Here is a 24,404-nt window from a genome sequence, read left to right as displayed (position 1 = left end):
CAGTTCTCTAGATGGCTGTTTCTGTTTTCGGAAATAAGGTTGTGTAGGTAAGGGACTTTCAGCACAATCCTGAAGGTTAGTGAACTCCCGGGGATGGCATAGCCACGCTGCCTCCAGAGCAGCTTGTAGCGGCACAGATTGAATTAAAAAACGAATCCCTTCCAAGCCCCTTAGAGTTTAACAGTGCTATGCCTTCCTTTTTGCTGGCGCAAGTTTGAGCCAGCAAAAGGGGGCATTCCCAGGGCCATAGGACTTAGGGGGGTGACTAAAGTCAGATCCGCCCTGTGGTCACCCCAGGAATGCCGCTTTGGTGTCAGTGCAAGTCCTTGCACCAGGGAAACACTGCCGGTGCCTGAGCCTTGCACTGCCATACTGCTCCCCAGAGCTGGTATAAATGGCCCTGCGCTGGTATCCATGCCACTTTAGCCAGCGCAAGTGGCACTTACACCAGTGCAGGGATCATGCTGGCTCCCGAGCCAGTTCACACATACAGACACTCCTTGAGAATTGCTCTGCCGGGAGCCTTGAACAACAACATTGGGTTTGTTCCACCCAAAGTGCAGAAGTGGCAGGCACCGCCAGTTATTTAGGCTGCACCCCCGCCAGTGGCCAGTGGAGACCTGGCAACCCTACTCCTAAATGTCCTCATTAGGCCTTTTGGCTCTCCTAGGATTGTGGGAGCTAGTGCTGACCTTCAAGAGGTTGGCAGTGTGCCTGATACAAGAACAGAGGCAGATGGAAAGGATCAGACAGTAGCTGCAACAACTCAAGCTTCTGTTATTACTGATGCAATTCTATAGACAGACAGGATCAAGCGTATGATACTACTTCATCTTCCCAAATACCTATATTTTCATGCCTACGTTATCTGCCAATAATAAGTTGCTGTCTCTAACACTGAATAGCATTAACAAATCTGTTTATTGCCTTTTACATGGCAGTCTTATCTAGACTGTTTCATGTTTATGACTTGGAATCTTTGATTCCATTCAGCTAGAATATAGTAAGAACTGGGAAAGGTTATAATGTTCAGGAAAAACAGGGAGATAATTTTTGTTAAATCTGATGTTGCCCCTCTTAATGAAAGTGCTGTTAATTTCCCAGTGAATTATCACTCTCAGCTTTATGTATGGGAAGTTAAGTATTCACATCTTCCCTATTTTAATTTGTTTTATTTGTGCAATTGCATTTCAGATGACTACAGAGTTATGTGGCAAAGCATGGGACTTTTATAGCACCAACTTAAAGAGAAAGTGCTTTGAGTAAGTACTGAGTATGTGCGTGCATTTACCTGAAATTTGACAGATGTACAACTTTTAGTGCCATACTGAATTGACAAAGACTGATTCTATGCTTGTCATTTTCTCTACAACTGCTGTATCATTCATGTATTACAAAGAATCCAGATGGTGGCACTTCCAACTCATTGCATTCCAGTGTTTTGTCCTCCTCTCTGTTTAAATGCATGTTTGCTGTGATTTTTCTTTCTAGAAGCATAGGTGTGTTGGTATATTGCCAGTATGTTTAGTGAGGACTGTCAAAAAGCTACTGCTGTACCTGACAAAAAGAGTGGCCCACCAGGTACTTGGTGATAGGGCTGATAATGAAGCCTTTTTTGGCTCGCTATGCAGGTCTTATTCCATAGCCAATTTTCCCTTCTTTGTCTTTATGTAATCACATTTCAGTTTTGTAAACAAAATGCTGTGACCTGGATAGCCCAGGCTAGCCTGATCTCAACAGATCGCAGAAGCTAAGTTCTAGTTCTAGTTAGTACTTGGATGGGAGACTACTAGCGTTGCCAGGTCCCTCTTCGCCACCGGCAGGAGGTTTTTGGGGTGGAGCCTGAGGAGGGTGGGGTTTGGGGAGAGGAGGGAATTCACTGCCATAGAGTCCGATTGCCAAAGTGGCCATTTTCTCCAGGGGAACTGATCTCTATTGGCTGGAGATCAGTTGTAATAGCAGGAGATCTCCAGCTAGTACCTGGAGGTTGGCAACCGTAGAGACTACCAAGGAAGTCCAGGGTTGCTATGCAAAGGCAGGCAATGGCAAACCACCCCTGAATGCCTCTTGCCTTGAAAACCCTATGGAGTCACTCTAAGTTAGCTGCGACTTGATGGCAAAACACACACAAACACACACATAAATAATTTATGTAAGTGGGGGTGGGTACCACAGTATAATTGTGCTAATAGAAAGTGGAGGTGAAGAAATGATGGAATTGCTTTGGCTCAATGAGGAAAATGGGGGTGAGAAAATGGGAATGCTTTGAGGTCCTTGGAGGAAAGGAAGGGACATGATAGAAATTTGTTGGAAACTAGTAATTATAGGATCAAATTTGAAATGCTCATGCCATGAAGAAGTAGGAGAAAGTAAATGCTTTGAATCAGCTATCACTGGTGGGACCCTAAGAGGAAGGGCAGAAAGAAACCACTATGCCTAGGACCAGCTTCTGCTGATATTCCTCTTTCTCCAGCATTCAGCTTCCAACATTGAGGCCATCAGGCAGAAGATAGGAAGCAGCCAGGCACCCCTCCACGGTACCTGGACTGAGCTTCAGCTAAAAAAAAACACCCTCCCCAAGGAATAGTTTGTACTGATCATTAATTGTGTTAAGTGTTTTTTTATTCATGAGAGCTGCTTTTGGGAGCCATCTTTTGGCTGAAAATCAGTTTAAAAATACAATTAAATAAGCTGCAGCAAACATGGAGGTTTGTACAGACTGAAATTGCAATCTTTTTAGAACCAGGAAGGACTTATATTGCCTTAATCTTTAGGGTGGGCATTGCTATTAATTGCTATGTTGAACCAAAGTTTTAATTGTAGAAGAGCAATGTTTTAGCAAAACAAATGGATTGGTGTAATGTGGTGGTTACAGGGATGGACTAGGACTATGGGATACCATGAAACCCACTGGGGTGTCCTTCAGCCAGTCACTGACTCCCAGCCTTCCCTCTTAGGGCTGCTGTAATTATTAAAAGGGGCTGTGGGGATAGGGGGGGAATCATGTATGCTGCCCTCAGTTCCCTAAAGGATGTATGGCTTAAAATCTTACAAATAAATAATGTGAACAGGATTGAAATTAAGTTGTAGTCCTTTGAGTACCAGCATAGACAGAGCAGCCATAGGATTGAGTTAGAGTCCTACGGATGTTCTCCTATCAACTTTGCCTTCCCTGTCTGCCTGAACATGGTTCCTGCTCATTCATCTGCCCATTCAGACTTCTCTTGTCCCTCCTGCCCACCCTGCCTCTCTCCTCAATAACCTAGTGCTTCTTAGCAAAACGGTATTCAGTAATTCAGTAAGCATTTCACTGAAATAAATTATGACTCCAAGCCTCCCTCTTACATTTTGTTGAATGTCTTTCCAGTATTCTTTCTAACAAATGGCTGTTTTTTACATTTTTAATCCAGTTTTAAAAGCCTCATTAGTACATTGTTTATTGTGGCTTAATAAGTGCAGAAAAGTGGTTTGATGCAATATGTAAATGAACAAATTTAATTTTGTGCACAAAACATAACACCAGTAATTTAATATATAAACAAATCATAAACAGAAAACAAATGTGCATATTCAATGAAATAACACAGTGTCAAATAAAATAACACAAAATGCCAAGTGTTTCAGCACAAAGCCTTCATCAGTGGCTTATGATCATAATTAGCACAATCATATCTAACTGACACTGTAAAGGACATAACAAATCACATGAACCAGCAAGATAAACGAATTAATTACTTGCAAAAATAATAAGGAACATTAAAGCCATAAATTAAAAACCATCATATCATAAAAAACTTGTACATACTTGAAATGTATATAGTCCTTAAATAAAACCAGGCTTCAAATATTTCCACATCTAGGTATCTCTAAAAAATGAATAAATAAAGTCACAATTATAAATAGACATACTTACATATACAATTACACAGATATATATACACACCTGTATTCCGATCTCACCTGGTCCAATTAACAACACCAATATATTTGTGTGAATGTCTCATCATGTTAATGTCAAATAACTCAAGATGCATCATACCGACTACAAGGTAAATACATTCCCTCAATCCAAAACTGTACAGCCTGCACCTGGGAGAAGCCATTAAAAATCCTCCCTCCCTAAGTCATTAGCAAACTCTTAAAACTAACCCCACAGCAAAAGTCCACTTTAAGCATAGAAAGGCATGCAAAACAAAGTTTCATACAAGTGAGAGCCAGTCAATTTCCTCATTCAAGCCTTGAGGCACAAAAGTTCATAAGTTATAGATCCAAAACGTTTCTCCGTTTTTGTAAGATCTGATACAGCTAGAGTGTAGGAGTAGATACCTTTTCTGTCACCCAGAATCTTAATTGTTTGGCTGAATGCTTCAGTGCCAAGAAATGTTTCACTAGAGGATCAAGGAGTCTTCCCAGTTGACTAATGGTATAGTTGTATATAGCAAAATCACATCTAATGTGGAAAATTAAACTTCGTCCATTTCCAATATGCCTGAAAAGAAATCACTAGTAGGACATCTCTTTTAACCCCTAGATAAAGAAGATGGATATAATGGTTGTCCCTCTGACATATAATGGAGCATATAGTTGTGTTAGAAATATTATAGGAAAACATTGGCATCTTTTGTCTGATATTCTTAGATGTAGATCTAAGCCTCTATTTACTTTTAAATGTTCTACGAGTAAGGTTAAGAGGGTGGGTCTAGTGCAGACTTTGGTTTTATGAGTGGAGCCTTCTAAAGGTGACTTTCCTAAAGGTAACTTTCCAGTGTTTGTGCTAACTGTATGAAGATGAACAAGTTTTGGGATTCTTGTAATTTAAAAAGCTTTTTTTATTAATACCTTTGTGAACTGTGATTTGAGGGGAGTGGTTTAAAGGTCCATGCCACCTAATGTATACATTTATGGCGTCCAGGGCAATCAAAACAAGAATCTCAGAACATAAGAGTTGGTGTTGTGTTTTGTGAGCACAATTGAGTTTGTTCATTTACATATTGTATCATACTACTTTTTTGTGCTCTCAACTTTTTTGCTTTATGCTATCATTTTTGGTTGGGTATTTTCCCCTTTTTTGTGGTGTTAATAACTGCAGGGCCTGGACAAAGTATTGTACTATGAGGGGTTCTGCGCAAGATACCCTACAGAGGAAGCTGGCTGCTGCAAGAAGCTTTTACAAAAGCTGGCTGTTAAAGCGGATCCTAAGGAAGTGGGAGACTTGGGCACAGTTCCGCAAAAAGCAGCACAAACGTAAGTCTTGGGTCAGATAACATTGTCAGATTTAGATCATGCAAACTCATCATTTTATCTTCATTAGAGTGCTTATTTTTCGAAACTAATAATACCTTTAGAGCTTTTTTTTTTCCTTCTGGAAACATAATTGCACATGTAATCCCATTGACGTGGTTCAGATATATCAGCAACATGGTCTGTCACTGTGTGAAAGAGCCTTGAAAGAATCACGATTATTGGCTATTTCTTTATTTTTGGCATGGTTTGCTGATACATCCAAGCAAGCACACTACAGTTTGCTTGCCCTGCAAACCAGGATTCTTAAGTTGTAACAAGCCATCGTTTGGAATCCTGATGTGCTGGGCAAAAGCAAAGCATACTTTGCTGGTCTAGATGTAATGGTAGACTCTGCTTTGCTAGCAACTTGGAGAGTATTGTTCACATGAGGAGTCTGACAGGGCAATCCTAAAAAGAGTTATACCCTTCTAAATCAATGGGCTTAGAATGGTGTTAAGTCTGCTTCGGATGGCACTGTGAAGCTCCCTCAACGCTCATTCACCTAGTGGCAAATCATCCTGCTGCCCATATAGAACATAATTTAGCCAGTGTGTATTTATCTGTTTCTATTATATAATGTATTAAAGACACCTTTATTTGTTTGTTTCTTTGTTTAGAAAATGTCTGTGCTGCCTCTCCAGAGAACCTGCTGAAGGCAGCTGATAAAGTAAATTGCAATAAAACTTAAAACTCTATAAAATGGCTAACAATTAAAAGCCCAGTATTTAAAATCCCTGCATTAAGAGGAGCATAAAATATTGAGTAATTCAGAGACTAACCAGATTATTAAAAATGTACTAAAAAATCATTCAGTCCCTCCATTAAAAGCCTGGTGCCTAAAAGAGAGTAAGGTAGGCACCAGGTAAGCCTCAAGAGGAAGTGCATTCCATAGGCAAGTTGCCACTGCTGAAAAGCCTGCCCCTGTTGTGTGCAGGTGGAAGCACAAAAAGCAAGCTTGTGAAGATGATCTTAGCTGGTGGAATGGGCAGTATAGGAGGCAGTCTTTGAAATACCCTGGCCCCAAGTAATTTAGGGTAAGAACCTGCACTTGAATTGTGCCTGGAAACAGATGAGCAGCCAGTGTAGGTATATTACCCCTATATCTTTCAGTATAGGGATAATATACCCCAGACAGTAGCCAGCTGGTTTCCAGACAATGTTGAAAGGCAGTCCCAGAGAGGAAATACTAATGTGTGCATTGCCTGCTACCTATGATGTTTTCTGCTTTTATTCTACTTTTCAGCACTGTGAGGCACATATATAATGAAACAAAAGTGGAAATGATCCTTTTTAAGGCTTAAATGGAAATGATTGTTTATTAATAAGGTCCCTGGTTTTGTGACTGAATTATTTTTTCTCCAGGGGCTGCAGCAAGGATAGGAAGAATCTTTGAATTAACTTTACAGAAGATTACCTTAAAGGCCTGGCGAAAAGAGTCTCGCTACAATAGAAGAGCTAAAAAAAGTATTTCGGTATGCCATAATGTGCTCTTACAGAAGATGCTTTAGTATAAACTAATTTGCTCTAGTATAGAGGGCAACATAAGCAGGATTCTTAACATAATTACCAAATTGTGTATGCTGTTCATCTGAATAGACACAGTGTAAATTGAGCTTTGAGTATATAACTAAAATATAATTGAGTACGTACTCGTTTATGTCATGGGGAGCCGTATGGGATCTGCACCCCATATGGCCACAATATCTGTACCAATAGTTCATATGTTAGGTTAAAAGGAAAGATACAATCTACATGAATGGTGCAGTTTTATACAAGAATGGTACTGTTTTATCCTAGCCCACATGATATTTTTTTATGGTAAACTTCTGGGGAGTCCTGTTTGCTATAAAATAGTACAGCAGTGCTTACCACCTCTTGTGCTAGTACTGAAGGGCCAAAGTGGAACCACAGAAAGCTTCATGTGGGGTTTTACTTTTGTTTAGTTTGGACTCTCCACAGCTTCAAAGTGCTACATTAATATGCTTATTAAGATTATGAGCAGAGTGGTATAAATTGGAGTAGTCTTGACTTCATTCACTAAAGTGTCATCCTTTTGTAAGCCTCATGCTTTCCGGTGGATCTTAAACAGGCACTGTGACTACAAAGTACATTTTTAGTGTTAGTTTACTTTGTAAATTTTTATTGTGATGGCACATGAAATGTATTGCGCTTTCTCAAATGATAATTCCAATTATAATATGAGTAAAAGAATATGCCAATTTTCCCAAGTCTTAATTGTACTATCCGGTTAAAATGTTTGTGTGTTTTAATTTAAATGTGGAATGCTGTTACTAGTTACTGATTTATAATAAATGTTAAGGGTTTGTTGATGTGGTTGAAGTATTATATTTGCCATTCAAAACCATAGCTATAGTGTGAATAAACAAAATAATTTTGTGGTATTTTATGTGTTTATTTTGCAGCATTTACAAAAAAGAGATATTGAGGAAACTGATGGACAAACTCAAGTTCAAGATGTTGAAGCAGTATATGAAAAACATCCAACTGAAAAACATCCAACTGAAAAACGTCTAACTGAAAGACGTCTAACTGAAAGACGTCTGACAATAGACAATAGTGTGCCCGCAAAATTAACAGGTTTGGCAAAATTGCCACAAAATGCATTAGTCAAGGTTAGTAAGATGTTTTTTAAAAGGTAGTTGTACACTGAATCACTTTTTGGCTTATGGGAATAAGGAACTTTGTAGACTGGATTTTGGTTTGGATACGTATTTATGATTATGAACCTGTACTTAGGGGCTTTAAAGCTGTAGAATAGCACATTCCCCCAAAGTTCAGCATTTTTCTGATGTATTGCTATTAGAGCAGTTATATATTACATATAAATGCATTTAATAAAGCCGTGATTAGGTTGCCATATTCAAGTGTCCCATGTGAGGGTGACCTAAGTTGCATGTTGTGGTAATTGTTTGCTAATTGTTGCAGTTGAGCACATTACTGGTTGTGCTAATTACCAGTTGCTTTTCATCCCCTCCTGAGCCACCACAAAAAAGTCATAGGTAACATATCACAATGGGTAGCCATGTTTGTCTGCAGCAGTAGAAAAGAGCAAGAGTCCAGTAGCACCTTAAAGACTAAAAAAATTTCTGGCAGGATATGATCTTTTGTGAGTCACAGCTCACTTCTTCAGATAATAGTGAATAACATATGTTTACCTAATAACCATGAATCACATATGTTCACGTGATCTTTTGCTCATGCCATGATTTGAGACAATAGCCCACCTTGTCTGGAAGAGAGAAAGATGGTGTATAGCACTGTGCCCTATGGTCTCTGGTTTTATTGCTCCAGCAGTACACGGCTCTGCAAAGAATGCGCAGTTGAAGTTCCCATATAGGAAATTCTTGTTTATTTTTCTCCCAAGTCTTTAACCTTGGACAGTGAAATGCTAAACACCCATACACCTTAGTTTGTAGAGTATAGCTTTAGTAGAAATGGAAAATCCTCATAGTCAGCTGAAATAAGATTTGGGATTCTGTTCTGTGCACAGAAGAGCAGCCTATTGGTTTCTTTTTGATTTCTTGTGGGGTTTCATTTGTTCTCATGACACTTAGAGTCAATGTGTTGGATCAAATTGCAAAATTCTGCTAATAGAAGGGAGGCAGCGATTTTTGCATATGTTCCCCTGCTACTGCAGTGTCAGATAGGCTCTCTGTCAACCCCGGAATGAAACCCACCCGGGAAATCACCGATCTGATACCGGGTCCCGCAAAACAATGACGGAGCCCGGGAAGATCAACCAGTTAACGCGCGCATTTATTTTCTGTGTGCGTTTGCTTAAGTATTTGCCGGTAGTTAAATTCTGTATTGTTTCTTTGTTTCTCAAACCTAATCTTCCCTCTTGTCTCTGCCCTCTATATGTATCACTATTCCCCCATGCCTGTATTCTAGCCTTAAGTCTTTTACCTGCTGAAACCACTGACTTTCTGTAATAAACTTTTAACTCGCTGTACCGTCTGGAGAAAAGTTATTGCCAGGAACGCATTGGATTACTGAGGCCTGACAGTAGGCTAGAATCCCTTTTTTTTTTTGAGAAAACTAGTTAGTGCGAGGATAAGATGTCCGCTCAATCCCACAATCCGTCCCGAGTGGAAGAGGTCACCACAGAGGGGAACCGGGAATAAGCAACCCCAGGACAGCGCCCGTCGGAATTTGCGGAGGGGCTGATTTGGTCTGCACTACCGACCCACGCCGAGCTAAGGTATATGACTGGGACTGGCAACGCCTTCGAGAGGACCGTCGGGCGGCTGGCCACGGACCCGGGTCTCGCCCGCCTGTACCGAGGACCACTGACCGATTTCTACAAGGAGGAAGAAGTCAGGAGCCGAGAATGGATGACAATCAACCGGTGAAGTGCCCCCTCACCTCTCCACGCCACGGCCGCCTCCGCCCTCGGTCCCAGAACAGAGGAGGCCCTGCTGCGGGAGCAGAACTGCACGCTGACCCTCCAAAATCGTGATCTCCAGACGCAGCTGAGAATCCTGCAGAAGGATGTGGCGATGCTTTTCGGGACGGTGAGGGGGCTTCAATCGCCCATCGGTACTGAGACACCTCCACCCGTGCCACCCAAGCGGGCTGTTACCTTGGACCTGAAGGTTTCTTTCGATGGGTCCTTCGCCCAGCTGCCCCACTTTTTGCTCCAGCTATCCGGGTTCATGGAGGACCAGGGAGAGACTTTTCCTTCAGAGGAAGCCCGGGTCCGGTACGCCATCGGCCTGCTGGAAAAGGAGGCAGAAGAGTGGGCGGTGACGGCAACAGAATCCGAACCCCGGATCCTGCACTCGCTGAACAAATTCTTGGCCGTCCTGCAACGCCGTTTTGAGGATCCCCACCGGTTGGAAAGGGCCAAGATTACCATGTGCAGGCTACGCCAGGGGGCCCGCTCTGTCATGGAGTATGCCCAGGAGTTCCAGTCCCTCTATGGCAAAATACAAGAGTGGAGCGAAGCTACCAAAGTCCAACACTTCCACGAAGGACTGCGCTGGGAAGTGTTGGACGACTGTTTGACATTGGGCGACCTGGGGCCAATTGAGGAATGGATCCGGCTGGCGACGCAGGTAGAGACCTGAAAGATGACACTCCAGTTTTCGAAGGATCGTCCAACGAAAGAACCCCCCCGAGGTTCTTTTAAAGGGAGCGCCGCGACCGAGTCCCGCAGCGACGAAGGGAACCGGGGTAGGTTCTCGGAAGAAAGAGTGCGCCGCTTCAAGGACGGAGCCTGTCTGCGCTGCGGAAAAGTAGGACCCTTCGTGGCGAAATGTCCCAACGGACCTACGGAACTGGCTGCGGGCAAAACGACCCAGATCCCGGACCAGAGGAGAACGGAGGGGCCAACCACCCAGCGCGGGACGACTGCTCTGCGTGCCAACCCGATACCTGCTCCCTGCACCCATCGCTGCTGTTCCCGGGACTCGTCGCCTGCAAAAAACAAGGAGGGCTTTCTGTGACCGAACCGGCACTGGAGGCTACCTCGACATAAACCAATCCGGTTCCGACCTGGGTGAGTGACCAGGGAAGCACTCTCCTAGTAGAGTCGACTGTAGAGTCGAGCGGCCAGTAGGCTCCCTATTCACCCCGGAACACCTTGGCTTGAACCCGGAGGGGCCGAGCGCAGGAGTTCTGACCTGAGCCCAAGCCCGCACGGCAGCTCTGTCGTCAAGCCCACTCTCCCCACAGGAGGAGGCGGTCTCTCCCACTCCCCGGCGGTCCCAGGGACGCTTCCCGCCACCATCCAAACGAGGTGGGAGGAGGCTCTTCAGGAGGAGCGGGGGGATAAGCCCTTGGGGGAGGGGGAGAACAGCACCCCGGAGGGAAAAACCTATGTACCCCAGAAACTGCGTCAAGAGGTACTAGAGTGGAGCCACAGCTCCAGGGCGGGGGGACATTTCGGCTTCGTAAAAACTTTACACCTGGTAAGACGTCGTTTTTGGTGGCCGGGGATGCGCCAGGACATTGATGGTTTTATTAGGACTTGCCCTGCGTGCGCCACCAATAAATGCCTGATGGGAAAAACCCCCGGATTGTTAAAACCCCTAGAAACTCTGGAGGCACCCTGGCGAGTAATCGGCATGGATTTTATCACTAGCCTCCCTCCTAGCTAGGGGAAGTCTGTACTGTGGGTAATCACTGACTTATTTTCAAAACAGGTTCACCTCATACCTTGCGAAGGAATGCCCTCCGCCCACAAATCGGCCCGTCTGTGCAGCAGGTCTTCCATCTACACGGATTTCCGCGGAAGATCGTGAGCGACAGGGGCTCAGTCTTCATTTCTAAATTTTGGAAGGCATTCCTGGGGCTGGTTGGAGTGGATCAGGGTCTCTCCTCTGCCTATCACCCGCAGACGGATGGGCAGACCGAAAGGGTTAACGCCGTGATCGAATGCTACTTGCGTTGCTTTTCTAACTACCACCAGGACAATTGGGTTGACCTGCTACCGTTGGCAGAGTATGCCTACAACAACTCTGTACCCTCCGCAACTGGCTTGAGTCCGTTCAAAGCAGTTTATGGGGTGGAGTTCGATGCTTTGGGAGCTGTTCCTCTCCAGCTGGGGGGGGGACCCCCCGGAAGTCTCCGCATGGGCTAATACCATTCGGAATACTTGGCCCTGGTTAGTGAAGCAATTAGACCAAGCTAAGGAACGATACAAGGCGCAGGCAGACAAACACCGGGCGCCCCATGGGACCTGAAGGTCGGAGAGAAGGTCTACCTCTCCATAAGGAATTTAAGGTCGTTGTGCCCGTGTAAGAAATTGTGCCAAAAATATGTGGGTCCATTTCCAATATCCCAGGTCATTAATGAGGTCACTGCTGAACTAGACCTTCCTAAAACTTTGCAGGGGGTACACCCGGTATTACACGTAAGCCTTGTAAAGCCCTTTCTCCCTGCCCCCGATTGGCATCCTGAGCCCCCGGCTGCAACCCCTATTATGGTTCAGGGAAAACAACACTTTGAAATTTCCAAGGTCCTGGATTCCAGACTGCGAAGGGGTCAGCTGGAATACCTTGTACACTGGAAGCACTTGAACTCTAGCCATAATGAATGGGTTTCCGCAGTACACGTGAACGCCCCCATCCTGATCGCTGAATTCCACCGGAGTTGTCCCGACAAACCAGGGAACCCGGGGAGGGGGTCTTTGGGGAGGCGAGATGTCAGATAGGCTCTCTGTCAACCCCGGAATGAAACAAGATGGTTTCCCCCACGGACAAAATGGAGTTTTTGCATTCCGTCCCTTCCCCCATTTACACCCGGTCTCCCTACACCTCAATTCATATTTCATATTATAATACAACAAGATGGCATTCATTTCAGCTACTGGGCATTTCTGATCAGCAGTGGGCCCCAAACCAAGTTGGGTGGGGGAGGCCAGCAATTGGTGATAATGGAACGACTTGCGGCTGCCCTCAGGTGTAGGCCTGGCGGAACAGTTCTGTTTTGCAGGCCCCGCGGAAGTCGTTTAGGTCCTGCAGGACCTTGATGTTACTTGGTAGACTGTATCACCAGGCGGGGCCAGGGCCGAGAAAGCCCTGGCCCTTGTCAAGGACAGCTGCACACTCTGCAGGCTGGGGACCACCAGCAAATTGTTGTTCCTTGGACAGAAAGCTCTCTAAGGGGTATACCAGGAGAGGTGGTCCCATAGGTATGATGGTCCCAGACCGTGTAAGGTTTTAAAGGTCAAAACCAGCACCTTGAACCTGATCTGATGCTTCAGCTGGAGCTTGCTATACTTTGGCTCCATGCCTCACCCCAAGTTTGCAGAACCTGAGTATCTTTTTATCAGCATACCAAATCAAAGCATATTCTGAAGACGATTACATGGGAGGTCATCAGTTGATAAGAAGATTTGCTTTTCCTATTCCTTTTCAACGTTATTCCTGAATCTATTCCACTTGTCTTCACTATCTCAGGAGTGGTCTTAGTCAATTGGCAATGGGCAGGTGCCCTGGGCTTCACTCTGGGAGGACCCCAACCACCCGCTGAAGGAGAGGGAAAAGAAAAAGAGCATGCTCCTGACATGGCTCATGTCCACCACATCTGGCGCTTGGGCAGCTGGCTTTCAGAGGCAGAAGCAGTTCCCTCCCACCTTATGTGGGTCGATGGCCAATTCTTGCATGGCTCCAGTGGAGGGGGGCTGAGGGAGGCGGTGATTCTGCAGCCCCATCTTGCACTTTTGCTCAAGGTCTCTCTAGCTTTAGCAAAACGATAGGCATATAGTTAAGAATGTAAAGGTTTGAACCCAGTTAGAATCATCATTGTGTTTATAAACATTTGTTATACTGAATCAGACAGGAAAGCAAAATAATGAAGGTTCTACAGAATAAAGGAAAATAATACGGAGCTAATTTCTTCCACTCCTTGAACTGATGCTTCATTAGCAGGCCAGAATAGTTTTGTAGTAGTATATTGCAAAAGTAAGGTTTCAAAAAGATCCTTGCAAGCCTATAACCATGGAAGTTCTAAAAACTCTAGTCATGATACTTAATGTTGAATATCCTTAAGAGTGAAAATGCTGTTTATTTAATGTGCTGTGACCAAAATTTACTACATACTTCTTAACTAATCTTTTACGTATTAATATATTCCTGTGTTTCCAATCTAGATCTTTCATTATTTAAACTTAATTGACTTGGGAAGATGTGCTCAAGTTTGTCAATCATGGAATGCAATATCACATGTTTGTTCAGTGTGGAGTAGTGTAAGTACAGTACATATGCCTCAAAGCAAGATTCAATAACCATTTTTAAAAAGCGAACTCAGGAGAAAACTAACAAATAAGTAACAAATAAGACATCCAATTGTAATACAGATTGAGTATCCCTTATCTGGAGTGCTTGAGATCAGAAGTGGTCTGAATTTCGCATCTGTCCGTATTTTGGAATGCTTTGGAATTTTTTTCATAAACATAATGAGATATCTTTGAGATGGCACCCGCATCTAAACACAAAATTAACGTATTTTTATATGTTTTATATATAATTTATACAAATAGCCTGATTGTAATTTTAAACAATATTTTCAATAATTTTGTGTACATTGAACTATCAGTGGCACTGCTGAGGGCTTGTGAGTAATGCCTGTATGCTGGCTCAAAAGGTCCAGTTTTCGGATCAGTTTGGATATTGGATGTCCAGGTAAGGGATACTCAACCTGTACATGTTGGTGACAGCCTGCAGAACAGAAATAAGGTTCTAATGGTCTCTTATTCAAATATATGTATTTTATATATACATAGAATCAAAAGTAATGTTGTACTGATAAACACATCTTCTTAGCCTTGACTGCCTAGTTCCATTTAACTTTATGACATAATGTTGTGTGTATCTGTTCACTTCCTATCAGTTAAAGTTTCTGAAATGAAAAAAATACAACAGAATATTTGAGTCTCAAAGAAATTATGGTAAAAGTCCCTCAGATAACAGCACTTAAGGCCCTAGAGGACCACCTTTGAAGCAGATACATCCAGATACCTAGGACAGGTGGGGAATGTCAGGCCCGGGGGCCGTTTAAGGCCTGCGAAATAATTTGGTCTGGCCCTTTGTGGGTCCTGGCAGATCTCTAGCTCAGAAGGATCTAAGACTAGTGATCCGCCCCCTCTTGTGGACAGGAATAGCCTCTATTCGAGGCAGATGTGAGTTTGGTTTGCCGAGAAAAGGAACCTTTCCCCCCCCCTTGCAGAGGAGTGATTAGCTATGGAGCTGCTAGGACTACACAAGAAACTGTGTTAACACTTTTCCACCCAGGCCGTGGAGAAACGTATTCCCTCTGTACTGCAAGAGGGCTGGGGGCAGAAGTGGCGACAATGGAGGGGTTAAAGGAGGCAGGGCCAAAATGCACGCGGGGGGGGGGGTAGGTTTTTAGCCAGTGTGTCCTCATTTCATCCCTGCAGGCGGAGGTAGCAGGTGCCGGCTGTAGAATCCGGCCCCGACCATGCGGAACAGGAGCAACTCCGGCTTGCGGCTGGACGGCTATGCCCAGCTGGTGCAACAGACCATCCTGTGCCACGAGGTGGACAAGTGTGCCTCTGGTTGGATGCCTGCCTGTTTGCCCGTGCGGGGGGGGGGGTTGGTCATCTGGGCAGCTGCCTGCTTGGGGCTTGGGCGGCTAATTTTTAAGTTGATAATTTTGTATGGCCCGTGAATGATGTTATAAATATCCAAATGGCCCTTGATGGAAAAAAGGTTTCCCACCCCTGACCTAGGAGAATATTCACCATGTATGTTACTGAGCCATTTAAAAATAATTACCAACATCTTATTTTTTATTGTTTATGTATGTTATTTATAGTCCACCTTTCCCAGTGGGGCTCAAGGTGGATTACACAGAGTGAGTTACAGTAATACAATCAACAGGAAGGGACATTTAATAAACAATGCAATAGAATTAAGGCTATAGAACCAACCAGAAATCTAAAAACAGAACTGAAGCAAAGCATAAGTATTGACATGACACATTAACCATACAATCCTGAAGGGGGGGCTGTAAGGGGTGAGGAGGCTGCGTGACCCCTGCGGAAGCGTAAGTGCTACTTACTCCATCCAGATGGGCAAACATGCTGGCATAGGGGTACATATACCGCTGCAGGGGAGCTGCGCAACTGCACCCTGCAAGGGTACAAGTGCTGCAGGTTTTTGGCTTCAGGGCAGGGCTGGAAGCCGTTTATGAGGTGGCACGGTTGCGCCGTCCCTGGACACCACCTAACCTCCCTCCCAGAAATGGGCTGCCCATGTTGTAAAAATTACATAGTAGGATCCTAGTTTCAGAAAGCTATGCACAGTAGTATAGAACGCACTCCCTAATAGCGTATCTGAGTAACTTTCAGCCCATTCCTGAAGGGGGGGGCAAAACCTCTTAGGAGGTGGCCTGACCCCGCCGCCGGCGTAAGTGCATGTAATCAAGAGATTACACGCACTTACGCCGGCGGGGAGGGTGGCTCCGCCAGTGCCCAAGTGCCGCAGAGCTGTGCTTCTCCCCTCCGCCGGCACGGCCTCTCCATGGCGCTGGCAACAGCATAGAGAGGCTGCGCGGGCACAGGGGGGCATTCCGGGGGCAGGCCGGGGGGAGGAGCCGCCGGTTAGGTGGCTTCCTACCCCCTTTCAGCCACTTGTGCTGGCGGCAGGAACGGCGTTGCTGCGCCTGCTATTTTGCAGGCACAGCCTCGCTGTTTTCAATGGGGCGAAAAGTCCCAGTTTAAAAAAGCCACGAAACGGCTTTTTGTTGTTGTTTAACGGCATGTGCGATTTGGACTCAGCACGCCATATTTTCAGGAATGGGCTGTTAGTGAATCATTTAGTACAGTACAATTCTGTTGCCTGTATAGAGAAGCTTTTTTGAATAATTCAGTTTTGCATAGTTTGCAGAAAGCTAGGAGACTGGGAGCCTTTCTGACCTCCTCAGATCCAGGGTGTTGACTAATGGCATTTCCACACCATTCCCACCTGAGAGGGGTACTAGACAAGGTTGCCCTCTTTCTCCTCTTATTTTTGATTTATGTTTGGAACTTCTGGCTTGTGCCATTAGACAAAATAATAATATTCATGGCTTTACACATAACTCTTTGAAATTTAAGATTATTCTTTATGCAGATTATCTTTTATTAATTTATTCCAGAACCTAAGTCTTCCATTCGTACATTAATAAATATGATTAATACCTTTGGAGACTTATCTAGATGTTCGATTAATTGGACATAATCTGAGTTGATGTCACTTGGAAACTATATATCACAAAAGTGTATTTGCCTATGGACAATACTAATTCCTAGAGATATTACGCAGATAATTATGCTAAATTTTAACAAGCTAATTGCTAATACTTGGATTTAGATGGGCAGCTTTACGCTTGTCGCTATGGGGCAAAGTAAATATACTCAAAATGAGAAGAGTTGTTTTTTATATGCCGACTTTCTCTGCCACTTAAGGGAGACTCAAACCTGCTTACAATCACCTTCCCTTCCCCTCCCCACAACAGACACCCTGTGAGGTGGGTGAGGCTGAGAGAGTGTGACTTGCCCAAGGTCACCCAGCTGGCTTCATGTGTAGGAGTGGGGAAACCAACCTGGTTCACCAGATTAGCCTCTGCCGCTCATGTGGAGGAGAGGGGAATCAAACCCGGTTCTCCAGATCAGACTCCACCACTCTAAACCACCACTCTTAACCATTACACCATGCTGGTGAATATTGTACCTAGGATTATTTATATTGTATGTGCAATTCTTAAATTTTTTTCTTTGCTTTTTCAGTTTTTTTTTTTTGAAGGAAATAAAAGGGAAAAAAATAAATGAAAAAGATTGTGTATTATCTCTAACTCATGTGTGTTGGAATTTGAGGTTTCATGTGGAGAATAAAGCAGGAGTAGCAGGATTTAGTTTTAAGACATAATTTAGTAAAATATTCCATGGTCAAGGTAAATTTCTTTGCTTTCTTAAAAATCTAAAGAATCAGAATTTCACTGAGATGCAGCCTGATTCCTAGATTCAGAGCTGCTGAGTAACAGATATTACGATTGTACCAGATATTCGGGACTGGGTCCAGTTAGGTATTGTTTGAAAACCCCTTTTCTCAACAACATAATGATGCTAAATATGGTAAACTCCGTTCAATTGTGTACATATATATTCAAGAAAATGTAGAAAAATCAATGTGTAACATAAATATATGTGACAAATGCCAAACTGTAATGTGCTTTATTTCAAATATTTCAAAATATTTTCATTTAATTCTCTCAGAGAAGTCTGCCAGTATTTATTCATTTTTGCAGGATGAGACAGTTAGATTGAACAAGTCTTTAACATATGGAACATTTAGAAGTCATTTTTATGATTTCTGTGGAAATAATTTTTATCTTCTAGATTAATTTTTCTGAAGTAAAGGATAAGATGATGGACAATGTAGGAGAAAATATCTTGCTGAAGTGGCGTGCTGCTGTGGTACATTTAAATCTTCATGGTTGTGGTACACTGCAATGGCTTACTTTTAAAAGTATTGGTAAGTATTTTATTGCATTGCATTGCATTTCTTCTTTTGTTTACTTCGCATGTTTTTTTGCCTGTTTCTATGGCCACTCTTTTGAAGTATGTAAAAAAAATTACAATATGTTTGTAGGTGTGTAAACCAATATACTATAACCTTGTACTTTCAATTGAGCCAGGTTTTTAAAAGTTCTCTGCCCTTTGGTTGGGGTATCTCTTTGTGCCTGCCATGAGGGAGAGAAAGGGTGTAGTGGAGGGTGGTGTAACTGGTGGCCCAGACCTTTGCTGCTAGCTGAGCAAACCCAACCCTCTTGTCTACCTGCTCATTGCTGGTTAGGTTGGGGGTGCCAATCAAAGTGAAACCAAGTAGACACTTCTCTTCTGTGGTTTGTACTTGGAGCATAAATAAGGGCTAAATCCAAGGAAAGGTCCAGTGAACATTTTATCTTCCTTCTCTCCCACCTGGCAAGCTTGCCTTGTTTGGGATATGTTAGTCTGCTAATTTAACTGGCTGCCAGATGATGAGGCTGGAAAGAAGTTTATCAGCTTACATGTACTGATGGTTATACATAAATTTCCCCAATGGCTTAAATAACAACTTCCCAAGGCTGTTACTTATGCCATTCAGGTCAGGAAAATGGTGCAGAGGGGAAGACTAAGCCCTCTCTTCTGCGAACCATGGTCATGAATCAAACTGAGCCCACATGCACCTGGAAATTAAGCATAGAGCTCGAGGCACAGGTCTGATCAACAGGACCTGTGGTGATTGTTTGAGAAGAGGGGCTTAAGGACTTTGTAACGTATGGATTGGATTTAAGTATTTCCCCAGGTGTAATCAACTGAAAGCAGGGTTATCGTTGCTGCAGCACTTGTAATTCTTGCTCATTGCCTTTGATCTGTGTGGTTGTAGTAGCAGACTCATCACATGCAGTGAAATGGCTAAGTGTTTGACTTGTTCTTTTAAGTCAATCAGATTTATTAATTTTGTAAAAAATAACTTTTTAAAAAGAGATCCTATTAATTGCATCCTAGGGACTCTTAAAATGTAAAGAAGGCAGAGCCCCCAACAACTTCTGATATCCTGAAATGAGTAGGGTTGCCAGCTCTGGGTTGGGAAATCCCTAGACTAGAGATTTTGGGGATGGAGCCAAAGGAGGATGAGTTTAGGGAGGGGAGGGACATCAATGGGGTATAATGCCATAGAGTCCACCTTCCAAAGTAGTAATTTTCTCCAGGTGAAATTATCTCTGTCGGCTGGAGATCAATTGTAATCCCAGGAGATCTCCAGCCACTACCTGGAGGTTACTTAGCAAAAAACACAATGACCTATTCTGAAATAACAAAGTTAGTTACAACAACCAGCATATGGGCTCAAATTTAAGATATGTGGTGCAATATACCACTAAATGTACTCCATTCCATTTATTTACTAGCTCCTTTGACCAAAGGTCTTGAGCTTAAACCACTAAATGTACTCTATAATGATGAACACAAACTGATTTGAGATTAAAGAAAAATAGTGTTATTGTCGCACGTAATATTCTAGATTGGTGTTGAATTCACACACATGTCAATACATATACATAAACACAATCCCAAAATTCCGTCAAAGCACCAACAACGAAAAAACCAAAGTCCAATCAACAATACTAAATCAAAACGGACAAATATACTGAAGTCCTCACACAAAGTGTTCGAAAGCCGAAATCAAATAGCAAAAACAAGTTCCGTGGCCAGGAGGGCGCAAAGTCCAAAGGGACGGGGGAGCACGGAGCCCCAAGCGCCGCGGCAAAAGCAGAAGTACTCACAAAGCGGCCGAGCCATGCCAAGGTGAAAGAAAGCGGTGGGGCTGCACAAAAGCTGAAACGCCCGGAAGAATCGTAGGCTCTCAGTGCAGGTCTCCTGGATGAAGAGACACGCCGGGGACGGGAGTCTCCCGAAGGCAGGGAACACAGGAAGGAGGAAAACCCTGCAGGAACAGATGTCACCATCGGAATAGCAAAAGAAGAACACGTGAAGTCCAACTAGACGCCACCTCTAGGTTGGCTGGCGTTTCGATGCTTCATCAGCAAATTGGTCTTCCTTCTGTGTTTTATGATTTTTTAAGGGCGAATTTGCCCATTTACTTTGATTGGGCAGATAGCCTCTGTATGCAAAAGAAGGACCTGCTTCGGTTCCTAGTCTGACGTATAGTTACTACATGAAGGTTGACAACCTTATGAAATGGGTGAATATGCAAAATTATGTCCAGGAATGCATGCTAATCCTCTCCTCCTCAAACCTGTCTCCCATACAAAATGGATATTGCTCTACCCAGGGCTTAGCAGCTTCCTGTTCCTTTCACCCCAAATTTCTGCAGTAAGATCAACTTTACTATAACCTATTCTTCTGAGGTTCATAGCTAGGCGAGCAGGACACTACCAGCCCATCCCTAGAGCTCAACAGTGGCTGCATCAACAACCAGGGATTACATACAGGGTGGGTCTGAAACAGACTTACACAAACTGGCCATAACCTAAGGGAAAATGCTCTGTGAGGCAACAGTCTGACTGTGTTTTTGCCTGAATTGGATCCCTTTTTATCTGCCTACTCTGCTTTACTTGGCATTAAGGCAAGGCTTCTTCAGGCAGCAGAGTGTGACAGCTTTCAGATGTGAGTGCTAACTAAAAGGGGAGAGGCTTAATGAAAAACTTATCATTTCAATGTCTCCCCAAGTGAGCTTAGTTGTTGCTGTGGGTCTCAAGGATTTCCAAAGGAACCTACTAGAATTCAGCCACCAAACACATTGTGGAGTATCCATTCTACTCTGCTTGCTCCCAGATCTTTGCATTGCTGCCAAAGCTCTGAAGGCACTTTGCTGATGCACTTTGCTGGTTTCATAATGTGTAGGTTGAGGAAAGGCTGAGCTTTTCCATTGCATTTTTTCTTTTCTCTTTCAAATGCTGTTGAATTTCTGCCTACAGCAGTTGACGCCAGGGTGGGCCGTAAATCCATTTTCCCTCTTCCAGCTTTTCATTACTTAGCTGTACTGCCAGCAACAGCTGTGTTCCTGTGAATTCATTATCATCCCTTCGTTTCTTTTTTACGCTGAGACTAGACAGATAAAATCTTGAGTTTAGAAATGTATTATTTGGTGATAAGGTTTTATCCTTGAGAATTTTATAAATTCCTGTGCTTTTAAAACATTTTTTCCAGGTACTTACATACAGTGTTGGATCTCCCTCTGTCTAGCCAATCACCCAACATTTGAGATTGCTTACTAGTCCACAAAAAATCTAGAGAAGTAAAATGAAAGAACACGGGCAATATTTTCTGCACAATTTTTCAGAAGGCACAGAAGTATAAATTAACCAGTTTTTCAGCTACTGCAATCAGATCTTGCACTCACCAGGGCTTTTCTAGTCCTCTTTCCCACTGGTTATCCCCACAAACTGGTGCATCCATCAGTATAGAATTCCAGGGAAGGTAGCCAGAAAGAAAAATGAAGCAGTTTCTTAACCCCACCTGGTCTCTAAAATCAAAAGTACTTTCTTTTTTTACATGTGCTCTTTTGAGCCTGACATTTGATTTTAAAGCCTAGTAACATATGTGAAGTTTGGGGATTGTGGAAGGAGTAGGAGACAAATTCACACTTGTCATAATACTTGGCATTTACATGCAGCATTTTTTTCAATTTAAAGCATTCTTACATCCATGAGGTTCTTGGCCAAGTTCCTCATGTGATATCAATCAGAATACAAATTAAAGTTAAAATGTAAATCTTGAGTCTGCTGCTTGCATACATTTACACTCAATAGTTTTACTGATGTGGGAAAGTCAGTGTGATATTTTACCTGAAGCTAGTTTCTGTTCACCAGTTTGTCAGGATGGTAACCTTCTCTGGAGTGTAGGGGAAACTACTGGCTATCATTGATTTAACAGAAAATAGAGTTAAAAATTTTTTTGTAAATGAGTGATGAAATTTCATTTTATTTATTTTTAAAAATTAGTAATGACTTTTCATAGAGAGCCAGTGTAGTGCCATGGTTAAAGTGTTGGGCTAGGCCATGGGAAACACAGGCTCAAATCCCCACTCACACCATGGAAGCTTGCTGGGTGACCAGTCATACACTCTCAGCCCTGCCCTTGGCTAATATTTGGTTGGGAGACCTCCAAGGAATACCTGCGTTGTGACGTGGAGGCAGGCAATGGCAAACCACCTCTGAACATCTCTTTCCTTGAAAACCCTACAGGATTGCCATAAGTCAGCTGTGACTTGATGGCAAAAAAAAATTGTAAAAACTAAATTGCTCAAACTATCTGTGCTCCAGGAAATTATTTAGTTAGTGTTCTCAGTATTAGTTGATTAATTTACTCATTTTACAGTTTAATTTACTCATTAGCTTGTTTTTTGTTTATATAATTTGGGTGGTTAAAGAGTGATATAAAGGTTAATTTAATCCATGGACGGCAGAAATAAAATGTGGTGGAATGTCTTTGCATTGGTAGACTGGTTGTGAAACCTCCTAAGTCTAACTGTCTTCACAGGAATTTGAGCAGAACTCTGTTATTGTGGATTGAAGGCCAGTATTAATAACATATTACCCCCACATAAAAGGCTCTATGCCTCTGCTGCATAATATACACAAACTCAGTGAAGCTTGCGCTGTCATGCAGATTCAGTCAGAAGAGAAGCTGAAACTGCTGAATTTCTGCGTGTCATGTTATGGCCTCTATCAGAAAAAAGGTGATAAACTCCAAGAGAAACACATGATAAAACCTATGCTGACAGATTTTGTTCAAAAGTTCCATGCTAGATTTCTTGCACTTGTTAAAGTATCTGAGGAAGATAGGAATGAGCTTATCTCATTGCTCAGCTCTTTTATAACAATACCTTTTTTGTTCAACGTCCATATGCATTCCATGTGGGTCCCATGAAGGATTATATCATACTTGGCCTAAAGCATATGAAATAATCCATCTCCTTTCCAAACTTTGACTACTCAATATTACCTAAGGAGTGACTAATATACGATGAATGATATTCAAAACACACTTTAATGTACAAATCTAATCTAATCCGCGATACTGATTGCAAGAATAAAACAAAGTGCATTTTTATTCAAGTCTTCCAATCTATAAAAAGAGTATGATTTCATAAGAGCCTAACCATTTGTTTATCAAACTCAACTAGCCAAATGGCAATAGAGATGACTGTAGTTACCCCCAGAAAGGTACAATATTGATGACCCCTCCCATGTAGAGAACAATGTTCCCATTTACAGCTGCAGAGGAAAACTACAGTAGTATGTGACTAGTCCAATATCAGTCAGTATGTGACTCAAAAAGCTTAAGCAGGAATAACAAACACTCCTAAGGAAAATACTTCCAAACACACACAGAGTGCTTTTCCTTCACCACTGAACAACTGCCGTCTTCTCTTGCACTATCTACTTAGAATTATGATGCAGGATTTACAGTTGCATACCTTCCACACATATTAAAACCCCAGCACTTTTCTTGAGAAATAACTGATCCACCAAAAGACCAAGGACCACATATCTACTGTTCCCCTCTAAAATTCGTTTATTTTCCGTCCACCTCTACACTTTATAAAAACAAGCCCCTATACTCCTCTCTCCTTTTTATTATAGGCAAGTTCTCATTGCCTGTTCTGCTTTCTCCTGATTTATTTTGTGACTAGAGCTTTAACAGGGCTCAGCCTAGATGTCTGTTTTCAGTAGTGTAGCTGAGAAAGGAAATGGGAAGTACTTCTGAGAATGTGGAAGTGCCTGTAACTAACTGCAGCCTCCTGCCATGTTTAATATTTAGGAGCAGGTTGCCTTGGACCACAGTATTAAGCAGGATTTTCAAGTTTAAGGTCTGTGTTACAGTAACTAACCCCTACCACACTACCCCCAAAACCACACAGCTAGCTTCTTCTGTCTTTTTCCAGTCCTCCCCAAAGATTCCCTTCCTCTCTGCACCAAAGATACATTTTTAAAAGGAAACTTATCAACGAAGTGTAAGAAAGCACATTTCCTGTTTTAAATATTAAATGCTTTATTGACCAGTTGAAGTATGTGAGGCTAAAGAAAACTCTTTCCTCCTGTGCTGTGTCCCCCATCTTCCATCTGAAGCAGCTCTGGCTGGATGC

General features: G+C 42.9%; 1 protein-coding gene across 1 annotated transcript in view; it reads left to right on the top strand.

Moving 5' to 3' along the window:
• The window catches only part of FBXL13 (F-box and leucine rich repeat protein 13), an 88,528-nt gene that overhangs the window by 10,665 nt on the left and 53,459 nt on the right, over window positions 1-24,404 (top strand). The window contains exons 4-9 of the mRNA XM_056846474.1: window positions 1,195-1,262; window positions 5,090-5,244; window positions 6,646-6,755; window positions 7,707-7,916; window positions 13,901-13,996; window positions 18,149-18,284. Of these exons, the coding sequence (XP_056702452.1) occupies window positions 1,195-1,262; window positions 5,090-5,244; window positions 6,646-6,755; window positions 7,707-7,916; window positions 13,901-13,996; window positions 18,149-18,284 (775 nt within the window). The remainder of the gene's footprint in view (window positions 1-1,194; window positions 1,263-5,089; window positions 5,245-6,645; window positions 6,756-7,706; window positions 7,917-13,900; window positions 13,997-18,148; window positions 18,285-24,404) is intronic.

Source organism: Euleptes europaea, chromosome 3 (genome assembly GCF_029931775.1).
Source record: "Euleptes europaea isolate rEulEur1 chromosome 3, rEulEur1.hap1, whole genome shotgun sequence".
NCBI classification, from domain to species: domain Eukaryota; kingdom Metazoa; phylum Chordata; class Lepidosauria; order Squamata; family Sphaerodactylidae; genus Euleptes; species Euleptes europaea.
Note: the sequence above shows the minus strand (reverse complement) of the source record. Positions and strands in the feature narration are given on the sequence as shown.